The following is a 17,571-nucleotide window of genomic DNA, read 5'->3' as shown; positions in this document are numbered from 1 at the left end:
TCTTAATTACAGGTAGCCCCAGCCTTTAAAGGGACTGCTGCTGGCCATTTGCTGGGAAACGATGTCAAGCGCAGTGCTGGAAGACAGTGAGCTTGGCTGACGCTGTTGCTCATAGAAGTAGATTTCTTAGATCTGGAATTCCATTTCTGCATTTTGTGCCCACTGGGCGCTCTGTTATAATGGTGTCTCTCTTCTTTAGGGCTTTGGATCCATTGACTTCTTCTCATTCCCTTCTGAACTGGTATGTGGATATAGGGAGGTGGATAATGCTTAGTGGTTGTGCAGAATGCTGGGTCTGTAAAACTGCATTGATGTGCAATCAGTTTCCCACGTAACCAGATTCCAGTGGCTTTCAGGATGTCGGATGTTTTGGTTTAAGTTAACAACTCTGTGCAGCCATACGACAGAAAGTCTGTGCATTGGATCAGTTGTGCTTATTTGAAACAACAATCCAATGTGCTCCATTTCATTTGCATTTCCTTTGTATTCCTGCAAATTTCTTCTTTTCAACTATATATTCTAATTTCCATTTTTAAGATACTGTTGAATCTATTTTTAACCACACTTTTGGCTGTTAATAGCTTGCTTTGCAAGGTGGTGCTCAATTCAGATATTGATTTTTTCTTTTGCAAATTGGCATATATCTGTCATATGGCTCTATCATTGGAAGTGGTTCCTCAGCCTTGATCTGTCAAAACCTCAGTTATTTTAAATGTTTTTTAAAAAAATTCCTCCAATGATTCTAAGCTGCAGAGAACAGGATTGATCACAAGCAAGAGACAATCTGCAGATGCTGGAAATGCAAGCAACGCATACAAAATGCTGGAGGAACTCAGCAGGCCAGCAGCCCGGATGAAGGGTGTTGGCCCAAAATGTTGACTGTACTCTTTTCCATAGATGCTGCCTGGCTTGCTGAGTTCCTCCAGCATTTTATGTGTGTTGAGAGAAGAGGACCTGTTATTCCAGTCTCTCTATATACCTTTCTGTGTGGATACCAGTCTGAATCTCATTGTGCTCTTCCAAGGCCCTGTTATCCTTCCTAAAGTGTGACACATTACTGTTGCTGGGGGGCTAACTGGTGTTTTATAAAGCTTCTTTTTATAATTAAGTGCCACTATAAATCCTGCTTGCTCTCTGCACTTTATCTACTTAACATGTAATGAAGTATTTCACACCTGTACTCTCTTTAACATTCATTCGTTCACTTTACATTACACGAAATGTTGGAGGAATTCAGCAGGCCAGGCAGCAACTGTGGGGAAAAAAAGTACAGTGGAAGTTTTGAACTGAGACCCTTTGAACATCAACTGTACTTTTTTTCCCAGAGATGCTGCCTGGCCTGCTGAGTTCCTACAGCATTTTGTATGTGTTGCTTTGGATTTCCAGCATCTGCAGATTTTGCAAAGCCACTTAATGCTTAATTTATTTGATCTGATTTGCATTTGCTCTTTCCAGTAGTCTTACACTTTCCATTGGTTAACTTGTATGCCACAGTAGTGTCTAAGTTGGCAGAGACCAGCAACTGGAATTCAGACAGGATACAGTAATTTCCTGAATTTGTGTCGTTCCTCCAGTCTGTTGAGGATCCCTGCTGCATATGCCCTGGATTTTCTGAAAATGGCTTACTAACACTGGAAGAAGATTGAAAGAATTTGCAAGGAATGAGGGGGAGAGGAAAGCGCAGTGCAGGGGGATTGGGTAGGTGAAGGGGCATGATACAGAAAAAAAGAAATTGCAAGAGATCACAGTGGAGCAATCTGGGTTGGGAGAGGAGCAAGTTTAACAAGAGGAATAGTACAACTGAAGGTATGAGGGTTCTGGACAGCAGAGCACAACATTAGCCAGTGGTTGGACAAGGAGCACAGTGCAGACCTGGCATGTACTTGCTGTTGACTCCAAAGAAGGACAGAAATTACTCAGCAGATGTAGAAAGTTGCCAGAACCTCCCATGATTTAATCCATAGCATTGGTGCTCCTCAGACTGTGTGTGTAGAGTCCCACACTCTTTCAGCAGAGCTAGCCCACGCTTCAAGTTGTTCAGTGTTTATTTTCTCCAGAAGGCAGGTGTATTAGATTTCTGGAATGGGCAGCTAATCATGTGAAGAAAGGTAGGATAGGTGATGCTTATTTGGAAGAGTGAGGGGATCTTGCTCTCGAGAGTTCTTGGATGTGTGGAGTGGCTTTCTGTAGGAGAATCTAGAACAGTGGCTCCCAACCTGGTTCGTGGTATTGGTCTGTGACATAGGAAGGTTGGAAGCTCCTGATCTAGAACTAAAGTGGCTGCATAAAGTAGAATGAAAGGAAGTTTATTTTCAGTGCATTATACATATTTGGCAGTGTACGGGGTGGTTGGGTCCTGACTAAATATCAGGAAATGCCAATAGTGATTATATAGCTTCTACCACCCAGGACAACTCCGCCTTCACGTAGGACTTAGGTCCGGGTGCACCCTGTCTCACTGAAGGAGCTCTGTCTATGGCGAGTGTTTGGCGCCAGAAAAATAACCAGACCAATGGTGGTGGTGTCACCTAAAATCACTGCAGTCTCCGGCAGCAGGGAGATGGATTCCAAGCTTTGGTGGAGGATTGTCTTTGTACAACGGCAGCAAAGGTTGGGCGACGTCCAGTGTATGATTCCCAATGGGGAACAGCAGTAGAGGTCAAATGCTCTAGTTAGATGAGCACTGTGGCAACAGAAGGCAATGGCAAACCACTGTTGAAATTTCTGCCTAGTCAATCATGGAAAGAAACAAAAGAAGGAAACCAGACAACAGCGTGAATGGGTTGATTGTAATCAACAGAACAACACCTTGCTCGGTAGGGGTAGTCATGTGCTACAGGTGACACCAGACCGTCGTCCGGAGACTGTAAGCAATAGGGAAAGGCTAAAGGCTGATTTATACTTCTGCGTCAAATCGATTTACCATCTGCAATTCATGCACGTTGAGCATGCACACACATCTGCCCATGCAAGGCTTCGTGGTCACGGTAGTCTCTCTCGGGGTAAACAAGCTTAAAGCGAGCGTCTTTTCTCGTAAAAGCGAAATGTATCCTCCATAATTTCAGAGGTCTGCAAAGTTTTATGGAAAGTATTGCAGCCAGACTTCATTCCCTGTCCTTCAGTCGCCCAATGGGAAGCTGTTGCAGCGTAGGAGGAAATGCGATGCTACCAAGCAGACCAATCACAGTTGTTGTGGTCTGTGTTGCTGCGACATGTAGTTACATTTTGGGAGAGGTGCACGTCAGGCTACGGCATAGGGATCCATGACCATGAAACCTTGCATGGGCAGGTGTGTGCGCCTTCACGACGTGCGTGAATTGCAGAGCGATGCAGACACACCAACGCACAAGTATAAATGCTCACAACGTGCGTAAGCCACTTGCGTAGGTTACGGCGTCCATTTGATGCACAAGTATAAATCAGCCTTAAGGGTAGCAACATGGAACATCCATATGCTTTACCAGAAAGGAAAGTCGGGCAGCACATTAAATGAAATGAAAAGGTTGGAAGTTGATATCTTAGGCCTGTCAGAAATTAGATGGATCGACTGTGGCAAATTCACTAAGAATGCTTCTCTGATAATGTATTCTGGAGGTCAACAGCATATGTATGGAGTTGGAATTATTTTAAACAAACAAGTATCAAAATGTCGTATGGGATATTGGGCGATATCCGACCGGCTGCTTTTAGTTAAATTAAGGGGTAACCCTTTTAACATAAGCATAATCCAAGTTTATGTGCCAACATACGATGCGGATGAAGAGGATATCAGCAAGTTTTATGAAGATCTTGACAGTGCTTATAAGCAGTGTAAATCTCAGGATATAAAATTAGTCATGGGAGATTTTAACTCCAAAGTTGAACAGGAAAGGGTTGATAACATGATAGGACTTTTTGGATTAGGGGAGAATAATGAAAATGGAGAAAGATTGGTATGTCAGAAACAACCAAGTGATCACTAATACTTGGTATAAAAACCATCCACGTAGATTGTGTACTTGGATTAGCCCTGGAGATAGAACAAGGAATCAAATAGATTTCATTACCATCAATGAATGCTTCAGAAATAATATCACAAATTCTAAAGCCTATCCAGTGGTTCAGATCACCATCCGGTAATAGCTACCATCAAAACAAAATTAAAGAAACTGAAACGTGGAAAAAAGAGGAAGAAGTATATGTTGGGAGAATTTAAAAATGATAGCATACTTCAGCAACAATTCAAAACAGCTGTAGAAGAACACCTCAATGAAAACGAAACAACACCTATTTGGGACAGATTTAAATATGCTAAACAGCAATCAGCAGAGGAGATAATCCCAGTACAAGAAATCCAACACACCAACAAGGGGTGGATAACCCAAGAAATTCTAGATCTGATGAAACGAAGGTTAGTGAAGAATGAAGTGCGATACAGAGAGCTAGACAGACAGACCAGACAATTGTACAATATTGCAAAGGAAGAATGGCTGAATCAAAAATGCAATGAAGTAGAAGGCCATATTAACAACAGCAAAGAAATGCACAAGAAAATTAAGGAAATTACTGGAATTAAGAAAACCTCCTCTACAGGATGCATAAGATCAGCAGACGGATCCATACTAACAGATCCAGATAAAGTATGTGAGAGGTGGATTCAGTATATAGAGCAGCTGTTTGAGAATAATGGAGGGGAACCCCCAGATATTAAACACCCTAATTCTGACCCACCTATTATGAAAAAAGAAATAACTGAAGCAATGAAAAGCATGAAACATGGCAAAGCCACTGGACCTGATGAAATTTCAATGGAAACGATACAAGCCCTAGAGGATCTGGGCATAGATATTCTTTTTGAACTGTTTAATGGCATATATGAGTCTGGTGTATTGCCTGAGGATCTGTTGAAATCAGTATTTATAACTCTGCCACAAATTCCTGGAGCTATTGAATGCAAAAATTATAGAACAATCAGCCTTATGAGTCACATAATAAAGATTTTGTTGAGAATTGTTCTGAGTCGAATTAAAAACAAGCTAAGACCAGAAACTTCTAAACTGCAATATGGGTTTATTGAGGATAGAGGAACTTGGAATGTAATTTTCATACTACGAATGCTTTCAGAAAGGGCACTTGAATATCAAAGTGATGTCTTTTTATGTTTTCTTGATATCATTAAAGCATTCGACAAAGTGCAACATGAAAAATTATTTCAAATTCTCGCTAAACATTAACGGAAAGGACCAACAACTGCTTCGAATTTTATATTGGAACCAAACAGCGGCAGTAAAAATTGATAATATAAGCAGTTGGACTAAGATTCAAAGAGGAGTTAGACAGGGATTTGTTGCCTCACTTTAGTATCTATAATGAAATGATTCTCAGAGAAATAGAAGACCTAGATGGGATAAAAATTGGAGGTGTTAACATCAACAATATAAGATATGCAGACGATACCACCCTAATAGCAAGTGCTGCAGAAGACCTACAAATCCTCCTAGATAAAGTAGTATAAACAAGTGCAGATTTTGCTCTAACCATCAACTGTAAGAAAACCAAATGTATGGTAATATCAAAACAGCAGGTTACTCCCAACTGCCAATTGTACATCGGTAACCAAGAGATTGAACAAAAAACCAGCTTTGATTACCTTGGTAGTTTTATATCACAAGATGCTAGAAGTAAAGTAGAAATAAAAAGAAGAATTGCCATTGCCAAAACCAACTTCCAAAAAATGAAACCCATTTTTTAACCAACAGACACATTTCTATGACAACAAGGCTTAGGCTACTAAAATGTTACATCTGGTCAATCTTGCTGTATGCTTCCGAAACATGGACTTTAACACCAGAACTCCGAAGAAACCTAGAAGTGACAGAAATGTGGTTTCTTAGAAGAATGCTGAAAATATCATATAGCGATAGGGTAACTAATGAGACAGTACTCCAATGTGCCCATACAAAAAGATCTTTAATGAGAACATTAAATGAGAGGAAACTTAAATTCCTGGGTCATGTCATCAGAAAGGGAGAAACAGAATGCCTTACGTTACAAGGCCGTAAGCCTGGGAAAAGCGGAAGAGGAAGGCAAAGAAGAAAATATATGGACACTGTGAAAGAACTAACAGATCTAAGTGTACGAGATATCATTGCTGCTGCGTGGGATTGTTCAATGTGGGAAGCCATGATCACCCAAGCGCGTAACGCGCAAGGCACACGAAGAGAGAGATACATATTTGGAGCTCTCTTTCTCAAAGCAGACTCTTTGAATGTTTTTAAGGTAGAGATAAATAGAATTAATTAGCAAAGGGTGAGGAGATCCAGGAGGAAGATATAAATGTGGAGTCAAGGTTACACTTGGGTCATGATCTCATTGAATGGTGGAGCGGGCTTGAAAAGCTGAGTGGTGTACTGCTGTTAGTTTTTGTGTGCATTCTGTTCTGCCATTTCCTACTGGATACGATAATACCACAACAATAAGTGCATTGTCTCAGCTGCTTAGCTGATCAAGTAAACATCCACAAAGTTTACCAATAAGTCACCCGAAAACCAGGGAAGGCTGGTCAGTATCTGAGCAGCAGAGGCTTGGAGGACCCACATATAGTGGGAACAATCAGTTATGAAGCTGACAGTCCAAATCTGAGAATTTATGGTAAAGAACAAATCCAAAGTAACCCACAGCGTGGCATTACTAACTCAAACACAGTATTTCTTTGCTAAGGTGTGAATCGTGACTTGACTAAGAAATTACTTCAATATGTTTGTCTGTCAGCAAGTATATACTTTTTCATCTTGTCCTAACAACAGCGTGAGTGTGTTCTGTTTTGCTAACGAATTGGACTACGTGACTTCTAATGTGATGATACATTGTGATCATTCATTACCCCGCAGTGTAGAGAAGCTACAAGCAAGAAGGATCCAGGCAATGAGAGAGTGGAGAAAGCAGAGATTGTGCTGGTGCCGCAGACTGTGCACTATTTATATATTCAGGTAACTGATTTGATTCTATCCAGAATTTGCATTCTTATTCAGGTACCCTACATGGTGTGCTATTTGAATGTGCCAATGCGTTGTACTTCAGTACACAAAATTAAAAAAATAAAAGTGCAGATGTCGGAAATCTGAAATAAACACGGATTATTACTGTTTGTTTCTTAATTCAGATTTGCTGACAACAGAAAATACTGGAAATGATCACTGGGTCAGGCAGCATCTGTGGAAAGAGAAATAGTTTTGTCTACTTCATAATAAAGCTGTGCTCAATATGTGTATTCAATGTGGTGCTGTTGAAAAAGGGAGTAGTTACAGGCCAATAAGTTTAGTGGTAGTTGTCAAATTATTGGGATCAATTCTGAGGAATGATGTAAACCTTGGTTAAGAAATTTATGGATTAATGGGGATGTCATTTTGGATTTAAGAGAACACAGACGTAGGAGACGGCAGAGGCTGTGATCTGGAGCACAAATAGAGCTGCTGGAGATGCTGAGTGGGTCAGGCAGCATCCGAGGAGACAGAGGGATGGTTAACGTTTTGGGTTGATGCCCTACTTCAGGACCCATTTAAGGAAAGGTTGCTTCTGGCAAACTTGTTTGCATTTTTTTGAGCAAGTAACAAGAAGCTGTGGGTGGGTTTAATACCTTCTATGTGGGCTTTAGTAAGGGTTTTGGCAAGGTTGTTTAAAAAAAATTCTTGTTGGGATCAAGGGAGAGTGGCAAATTGGATCCAAATTTGGCTTATTGGCAGGAAACAGGCATGAGTTTCCACATGCTTCATACTCAGTCTTTCACCTTTTGTAAAATATGTTCGGATTTGAAGTAGGAAGTTTGATCAATAAGTTTGCTGACAAGAGAAAATTTCAAAAATTGGCAGCTCAGTTAAAACCACAGAGCACTTCATATCCAGATGCATCACAGCTTGGTATGGCAACTTCTCTGCCCAAGTGCTCAAGAAATTGCAGAAAGTTGTGAACACAGCTAAGTTTATCACAAAGCCAATTTCCCTCGACTGACTCGGTTTACTCTTCTCACTGCCTTGGGAAAGCAGCCAGTGTAATCAAAGATGCCTCTCCCACTAACATGCTGTTGTGCTGAACTAATTGAACTAGTAATTAAAAAACCTAATTTATCTAATTCTTGTGCCTATCCAAGAGCTCCTTAAATCCTTTGGCCGCAGATTCCAGATACTCACCCCCCTCTGTATGATATGGGTGAAGTCCTGATCTCATCATGGCCTTTGCACCTCATTTGTCTAACTACACTGTACTTTCTTTGTAACTGTAACACAAAATGCTGCATTTTGTTACCCTTGATTTTAATTTTGTACTACTTCGCTGTATGGAATACTCTGTCGAGAAAGATGGCCTACAAACAAAGACTTTTCATTGACCATAACAACCCAATTACCAATTAGTGAGGAGGAAAACCATAGACTGCAGGATATGGATGGTCTGACCAGTTGGGTGGAAAAGTGGGTTTTCTGGGGATTGTGAGGAGGTGTGCAGCAAGCAAGGGAATGTACAATAGATAGGTGAATATTTGGAGAGGGACCTTGGATTGTGTATCCAATTATAGACGAGTCAGTCTGACTTCCGTGACTGGCAAGATGTTAGAGTTGATTGTTAAGGATGTGGTTTCGGGTTACTTGGAGGCACATGATAAAATAGGCCAAAGTCAGCATGGTTTCCTTAAGGGAAAATCTTGCCTGTCAAAACTCTTGGAATTCTTTGAAGAAATACCAAGCAGGATAGGCAAAGGAGAATCAGTTGATGTTGTGTACTTGGATTTTCAGAAGGCCTTTGACAAGATGCCATACATGAGACTGCTTAGCAAGAGCCCAGTGTATTACAGGGAATATACTAGCATGTACAGAGCATTGGCTGATTGGCAAGAGGCAAGGAGTGAGAATAAAGGGAGGGAACCCTTATGATTGGCTTTTGGTGACTAGTGGTGTTCCACAGGGGTCTATGTTCGAACTGCTTCTTACATTATATGTCAGTGATTTGAATGACAAAATCAATGGCTTTGTGGCCAAATTTGCAGATGATATAAAGGTAGGTAGTGTTGAGGAAGCAGAGAGGCTGCAGAAAGGACTGAGACAGATTAGGAGAATGGCCAAAGAAGCGGCAGATGGAATACAGTGTTGGGAAGTGTACGGGCATGCACTTTGGTAGAAGAAATAAAAGCTTAGACTATTTTTGAAGAGCAAAAGGACTTGGGAGACCTCGTGCAAGATTCCCTAAAGATTAATTTGTAAGTTGAGTCTGTGGTAAAGAAGGTAAATACAATGTTAGAATTCATTTCAAGAGGACTAGAATATAAAATTTAGGATGTAATATTGAGGCTTTGTAAGTCACTGGTGAGGCCGCATGTGAAGTATTGTGAGCAGTTTGGGCCCCTTATCTGAGAAAAGATGTACTGACATTGGAGAGGGTTCAAAGGAAGTTCACTAAATGATTCTTGGATTGAAAACCTTATCATGAGGAGCATTTGATGACACTGGGCCTGGAATTCAGAAGAATGGGGGAGGGTGGATCTCACTGAAACCTATTGAATGTTGTAAGGCCTCGATTGATGTATGGAGAGGATTTGGAGATGATGTTTTCTCTTGTGGGGAGGTCTAAGACCAGAGGGGACAGCCTTAGAATAAGAAACATCCATTTAGAATGGAGATGAGAATTTTTTTAAAACCAGACAACGTTGAATCTGTGGAATTCATTGCCACAGGCAGCTGTGGGGCCAAATTACTGGGTATATTTAAGGCAGAGGTTGCTAGATTCTTGATTAGTCATGGTGCGTAAAACTGCTGCACTGTACTGCTGCTACAAAAAAATACAACAAATCTCATGATAAATGATGATAAACCTGACTCTGATATGGTTCTCTATCGTGGACTGAGAGTGGGAAGGGGGCAAGGAGAAGGGAATCATGGTTGGAAAAGGGAGAGGTGAGGGAGTGGGAAGCACCAGAGAGACATTCTGTAATGATCAATAAACCAATTGTTTTGAATCAAATTGTCTCAGAGCTGGGTGTGTCTGCACCCATGCCAACCCCTGCCATTCCAGAATCAATTGATTCTTGAAAGATCATTATTAATGCTTCCACAATCTCTGCAGCTGCCTCTTTTAGAAGCCTGGGGTGTACATCACCTAGTGCAGGTGACTTGTCTATCTTCACATCTTTCAATTTCACAAGAACCTTCTGTCTAGTAATGTTAACTTCACCCACCTCATGACCTCGACATGTGGAACTTCCACCATACTTCTAGTGTCTTCTACAGTAAAGATTGATACAAAATACTTAATCAGTTCATCTGCCATTTCCTTGTGCCCCCCCCCCATTACTACCATTTTCAGCGGTCCAAAATCCACTGTCACTTGTTCACTTTTATGTATCTAAAGAAACTCCTGGTATCCTCTTTAATATTATTGGTTAGCTTACTTTTGTATTCCATCTTGACCTCCTTAATGACTACTTTTAGTTACCTTCTGTTGGTGTTTAAAAGCTTCCCAATCCTCCAAATTCTCACTAATTTTTGTCCTATTATATACCCTCTCTTTGGCTTTTATGTTGGCTTTGACCACAGCAGTTTGTCCACATCTCCCTGAAAGGAGGAGGAAACATCAGGTGTTTGTAAGGTGTATCTATGCACAGTATGAAGTAAAGATCATGTACCGTTTTAGCTTTAAAGATGAGTAATTCTGCTGATCCAGTGAGGTGCAGTTGTGAATATACTTCAGGTGAAGAAATAATCTCTTGGAATGCCCAGTGACTTGAATCTGTGGTGTTGATCTTGCAGTGTTACCACCATGCATTTCCTTGGCTGTTTCAGATGGAGTACTGCGAGAAAAGCACTCTACGAGACACAATCGACCGTGGACTGTATGAAGACACCAGCCGCCTTTGGAGGCTCTTCCGGGAAATCCTTGATGGATTAGCCTACATCCACGAACAGGTTAGCTTGTCAGAAGGCCATCTGTCATACTTACTGTCAGAGTTGGGTTTAATATCACAGGCATATGTTGTGAAATTTGTTAACTTCACAGCAGCAGTGCAATGCAATATAGAAAAAAACTGAATTACAGAAAGTATATATGTCTATTAAATAGTTAAGTTAAAATAAGTAGTACGAAAACAAACAGGAATAAAAGTAGTGAGGTGGTGTTCATGAGTTCATTGTTCATTTAAAAATTGGATGGCAGAGGGGAAGAAGCTGTTCCCAAATGTTTTTTTTAAATAAACCATGACAGTATGAAACCTTGAAGAATTTGAGGGTAGAAGTTGGATGAAATGATGATTTAAATCAGTAAGCTATAAAGTATAGGACCACAGAATTAAGTATTGAGAGGTTAGTTAGGTAGAGAGCAGACACTGAAATAGGCTGGTTAGCCCAGGTGAGTTCTTACTGCTATTTACATTTCTCTGGAGACTTATCCCACATTGTAAACACAAAATACTCTGCAGGTGCTGGGATCAAAGCAACACTCATTGTACTTTGCTCTCTATCAGCATTCCTTTCTGTGAATTCACTGTAAATAAACACATTTATTTCCACATCCCTTCTATGAAACCCTTTACAGATCTGTAACGGGTCGCCTCTCATACCTGTCCTTCACTCAGATCTTACACACGCGATTCGGAAGATGCTGGAACTCCACAGTAACACACACAAACGCTGGAGGAGCTCGACCAGTCAGGCAGCACCGGTGGAAATGAATAAACAGTCAACGTTCCTGGCCAAGGCCCTTCACCCACATCGAGTTATTTAGTAGGATTAGGAGCCACAATCTCTCAATATATTCTCAGTTCTGCTGTGATCCATCTCAATCCATTTTGTAACTGTAAAAGTAAAATTGCAATTTTTTTATGGTCAGTTTGTGGAATTACCTTCCATGGCTCTATACTAATTTGTGTATCTGTACCCGAAGTTGCCTTCGTGCCCCTTGCACCTGTCAAAGCAGAGCATGGTTTTCATACTGCTTTTATCAACATAAACCTGCCTACAGATGTCTGTATTGAAATTCATTTTGTCAATTGGGCACCCATTCTGCAGACTTCTTAATAACTTACAGAATTTTATCACGTTCTTCCTTTCTTGGATATACTATTATTCTGAACACAACTGTAGAAATTGTACCACTGATTTCAGAACCCAAATTTTCTACTTAAGTTTTGAATGTATGTAGTGCCAGAACTATTCCTCATCTTGCCAATCGGAGTAGTCACACTGAACGCCAGTAACGTACCTGGAGTTGGTTTTGTTGTCTACTTTGCTGCTTTAACCTTGTTCCAGTTGTGACTGAGGACATGAGTTTCTAACATTCTTCACTGAGGTTGCAACGACTTCCGGAAGATTCCTGTTCTCCGCGCTGTGGCGCAGAAGGGTACCGGGGAGATGTGAGGAAAAGCATTTTCATGCCAGGACAGGTTACAATCTACAACACACTGCCTGCAGAACGATGGAAGCAGAATCTGCCGGGGGCTTTAAATAGGATTGGTGGGCACTTGATGGAAAATATTCTGCAGGGTCACAGGGTAAAAGTAAAGGAATGGGATTGATTAAATTGCTCTACAAGGGGCTAGAATGGACACAATGGACTGAATAGCATATCTCTGATATCATGGAGTACAGCATTGAAAAATTCCTTTAGGTCCACTTAGAATTAGGCCATTTGGCCCATCAAGGTGAAATATAGAAAACCTACAGCACAATACAGGCCCTTCGGCCCGCAAAGCTGTGCCGAACATATACTTTAGAAATTACCTAGGCTTACCCATAGCCCTCTATTTATCTAAGCTCCATATACTTATCCAGAGTCTCTTAAAAGACCCGATTGTATCGGCCTCCACCACAGTCACCGGCAGCCCATTCCACGCACTCACCACTCTCTGCATAAAAAAAAACTTACTCCTGACATCTCCTCTGTACCTACTTCCAAGCACCTTAAAACTGTGCCCACTTGTGTTAGCCATTTCAGACCTGGGAAAAAGCCTCTGACTATCCACACCATCAATGCCTCTCATTATCATGTACGCCTCTATCAGGTCACCTCTCATGCTCCACTGCTCCAGGGAGTAAAGGTCAAGTTCACTCAACCTGTGCTCATAAGGCATGCTCCCCAATCCAGGCAACATCCTTGTAAATCTCCTCTGCACCCTTTCTGTGCTTTCCACATCCTTCCTGTAGTAAGGCGACCAGAACTGAGCACAGCACTCCAAGTGGGGTCTGACCAGGGTCCTATATAGCTGTAACATTACCTCTCGGCTCTTGAATTCAATCCCTTGGATGATGAAGGCCAATGCACTGTATTCCTTCTTAACCACACAGTCAACCTGTGCAGCAGTTTTGAGTGTCCTACGGACTCGGACCCCAAGATCCTTCTGATCCTCCATACTACCAAGAGTCTTGCTATTAATGCTATATTCTGCCATCATATTTGACCCACCATAGTAAACCACTTCACACTTACCTGGGTTGGACTCCATCTGCCACTTCTCAGCCCAGTTTTGCATTCTATTGTTGTAACCTCTGACAGCCAGCCCTCCACACTATCCACAACACTCCTAACCTTTGTGTCATCAGCAAACTTACTAACCCATCCCTCCACTTCCTCATCCAGGTCATTTATAAAAATCATGAAGTGAAGGGGTTCCAGAACAGATCCCTGAGGCACACCGCTTTATTTTCACCATGGATGTCCAGTCCCTATATACTTCCATCCCCCATCAGGAAGGTCTCAAAGCTCTACGCTTCTTTTTGGATTCCAGACCTAATCAGTTCCCCTCTACCACCACTCTACTCCGTCTAGCAGAATTAGTCCTTACTCTTAATAATTTCTCCTTTTGCTCCTCCCATTTCCTCCAAACTAAAGGTGTAGCTATGGGCACCCGTATGGGTCCTAGCTATGCCTGCCTTTTTGTTGGGTTTGTGGAACAATCTATGTTCCGTGCCTATTCTGGTATCTGTCCCCCACTTTTCCTTCGCTACATCGACGACTGCATTGGCGCTGCTTCCTGCACGCATGCAGAACTCGTTGACTTTATTAACTTTGCCTCCAACTTTCACCCTGCCCTCAAGTTTACCTGGTCCATTTCCGACACCTCCCTCCCCTTTCTAGATCTTTCTGTCTCTGTCTCTGGAAACAGCTTATCCACTGATGTCTACTATAAGCCTACTGACTCTCACAGCTATCTGGACTATTCCTCTTCTCACCCTGTCTCTTGCAAAAACGCCATCCCCTTCTCGCAATTCCTCCGTCTCCGCCGCATCTGCTCTCAGGATGAGGCTTTTCATTCTAGGACGAGGGAGATGTCTTCATTTTTTAAAGAAAGGGGCTTCCCTTCCTCCATTATCAACTCTGCTCTTAAGCGCATCTCCCCCATTTCACGTACATCTGCTCTCACTCCATCCTCCCACCACCCCACTAGGAATAGGGTTCCCCTGGTCCTCACCTACCACCCCACCAGCCTCCGGGTCCAACATATTATTCTCCGTAACTTCCGCCACCTCCAACGGGATCCCACCACTAAGCACATCTTTCCCTCCCCCCCTCTCTCTGCATTCCGCAGGGATCGCTCCCTACACAGCTCCCTTGTCCATTCGTCCCCCCCATCCCTCCCCACTGATCTCCCTCCTGGCACTTATCCGTGTAAGCGGAACAAGTGCTACACATGCCCTTACACTTCCTCCCTTACCACCATTCAGGGCCCCAAACAGTCCTTCCAGGTGAGGCATCACTTCACCTGTGAGTCGGCTGGGGTGATATACTGCGTCCGGTGCTCCCGATGTGGCCTTTTATATATTGGTGAGACCCGACGCAGACTGGGAGACCGCTTTGCTGAACATCTACGCTCTGTCCGCCAGAGAAAGCAGGATCTCCCAGTGGCCACACATTTTAATTCCACATCCCATTCCCATTCTGACATGTCTATCCACGGCCTCCTCTACTGTAAAGATGAAGCCACACTCAGGTTGGAGGAACAACACCTTATATTCCGTCTGGGTAGCCTCCAACCTGATGGCATGAACATTGACTTCTCTAACTTCCGCTAGGCCCCACCTCCCCCTCGTACCCCATCTGTTACTCATTTTTATGCACACATTCTTTCTCTCACTCTCCTTTTTCTCCCTCTGTCCCTCTGAATATACCTCTTGCCCATCCTCTGGGTCACCCCGCCCCCCCCGTCTTTCTTCCCGGACCTCCTGTCCCATGATCCTCTCGTATCCCCTTTTGCCTATCACCTGTCCAGCTCTCAGCTCTATCCCTCCCCCTCCTGTCTTCTCCTATCATTTTGCATCTCCCCCTCCCCCTCCAGCTTTCAAATCCCTTACTCACTCTTCCTTCAGTTAGTCCTGACGAAGAGTCTCGGCCTGAAACGTCGACTGCGCCTCTTCCTATAGATGCTGCTTGGCCTGCTGCGTTCACCAGCAACTTTGATGTGTGTTGGCTGAGGCACACCACTGGTCACCAACCTCCATGCAAAATATGACCCATCTACAACCAATTCTGGATGCACAGAGCAAGGATCCTATGCCTCCTTACTTTCTCAATAAGCCTTGCATGGGGTACCTTATCAAATGCCTTGCTGAAATCCATATACACTACATCTACTGCTCTACCTTCATCAGTGTGTTGTCACATCCTCAAAAAATTCAATCAGGCTCGTAAGGCATGACCTGCCTTTGACAAAGCCATGCTGACTACTCTTAATCATATTATGCCTCTCCAAATGTTCATAAATCCTGCCTCTCAGGGTCTTCTCCATCAACTTACCAACCACTGAAGTAAGACTCACTGGTCTATAATTTCCTGGACTATCTCTACTCCCTTTCTTGATTAAGGGAACAACATTTGCAACCCTCCAATCCTCCAGAACTTCTCTCGTCCCCATTGATGATGCACAGATCATTACCAGGGGCTCTGCAATCTCTTCCCTCGCCTCCCACAGTAGCCTGGGGTACATCTCATCTGGCTCCGGTGACTTATCCAACTTGATGCTTTCCAAAAGCTCCAGCACATCCTTTTTCTTAATATCTATATGCTGAAGCTTTTCAATCCATTGTAAGTCATCCCTACATTTGCCAAGGTCCTTTTCCATAGGGAATACTGAAGCAAAGTATTCATTAAGTACCTCTGCTATCTCCTCCGGTTCCATACACATTTTTCCACTGTCACACTTGATTGGTTCTATTCTCTCATGTTTTATCCTCTTGTTCTTCACATACTTGTAGAGTGCCTTGGGGTTTTCTTAATCCTGCTTGCCAAGGCCTTCTCATGGCCCCTTCTGGCTCTCCTAATTTCATTCTTAAGCTCCTTCCTGCTCACCTTATAATTTCTAGATCTCTATCATTACCTAGTTTTTTGAACCTTTCATAAGCTTAAGCTTTTCTTCTTGACTAGATTTTCAACAGCCTTTGTATATCATGGTTCCTGTACCCTACCATCCTTTCCCTGTCTCATTGGAACATGCCTATGCAGAAAACCGTGCAAGTATCCCCTGAATATTTGCCACATTTCTGCCTAACATTTCCTTGAGAACATCTATTCTCAATTTATGCTTCCAAGTTCCTGCCTGATAGCTTCATATTTTCCCCTTACTCCAATTAAACACTTTCCTAACTTGTCTGTTCCTATCCCTCTCCAATGCTATGGTAAAGGAGATAGAATTGTGATCACTATCTCCAAAATGCTCTCCCACTGAGAGACCTGACACCTGACCAGGTTCATTTCCCAATACTAGATCAAGTACAGCTTCTCCTCTTGTAGGCTTATCTACATACTGTGTCAGGAAACCTTCTTGAACACACCTAACAAACTTCACCCCATCTAAACCCCTGGCTGTAGGGAGATGCCGATGAATATTGGGGAAATTAAAATCTCCCACCACGACAGCCCTGTTATTATTGTATCTTTCCAAAATCTGTCTCCTTATCAGCTCCTTGATGTCCCTGTTACTATTTGGTGGTCTATAAAAAACACCCAGTAGAGTTATTGACCCCTTCCTGTTTCTAACGTCCACCCACAGACACTCAGTAGACAATCCCTCTATAACTTCCTACTTTTCTATGGCCGTGAGACTATCTCTGATCAATAGTGCCACGCCCCCACCTCTTTTGCCTCCCTCCCTGTCTGTTCTGAAACATCTATAGCCTTGCACTCTACGTAGCCATCCAAGTCTCTGTAATGACCACAGCATCACAGCTTCAAGTACTGATCCACGCTCTAAGCTTATCTGCTTTATTCATGATACTCCTTGCATTAAAGTAGAAACATCCCAAACCATCAGTCGGAGTGTATCCCTTCTCTATCACCTGCCTATCCTCCCTCTCACATTGTCTACAAGCTTTCTCGATTTGTGAGCCAACCGCCCCTTCCTTCGTCTCTTCAGTTTGGTTCCCACCCCAGTAATTCTAGTTTAAACTCTCCCCAACAGCCTTAGCAAACCTCCCTGCCAGGATATTGGGCATTTTGCACAGGTCACTCCTGCCCCAAAAGAGGTCCCAGTGATCCAGAAATCTGAATCCCTGCCCCCTGCTCCAATCCCTCAGCCATGCATTTATCCTCCACCTCACTCTATTTCTATACTTACTGTCGTGT

The 17,571-nt window shown here is 42.7% G+C and overlaps 1 protein-coding gene across 2 annotated transcripts in view; it reads left to right on the top strand.

The window, feature by feature from the left end:
• eif2ak4 (eukaryotic translation initiation factor 2 alpha kinase 4) overlaps nt 1-17,571 on the top strand; it is a 158,014-nt gene that overhangs the window by 47,942 nt on the left and 92,501 nt on the right. For both annotated transcript variants that reach the window (XM_063053324.1, XM_063053315.1), the window contains exons 14-15: nt 6,870-6,968; nt 10,806-10,928. In XM_063053324.1, the coding sequence (XP_062909394.1) occupies nt 6,870-6,968; nt 10,806-10,928 (222 nt within the window). The remainder of the gene's footprint in view (nt 1-6,869; nt 6,969-10,805; nt 10,929-17,571) is intronic.

Source organism: Mobula hypostoma, chromosome 1 (assembly GCF_963921235.1).
Source record: "Mobula hypostoma chromosome 1, sMobHyp1.1, whole genome shotgun sequence".
In the NCBI taxonomy this organism is placed as follows: Eukaryota; Metazoa; Chordata; class Chondrichthyes; order Myliobatiformes; family Myliobatidae; genus Mobula; species Mobula hypostoma.
Note: the sequence above shows the minus strand (reverse complement) of the source record. Positions and strands in the feature narration are given on the sequence as shown.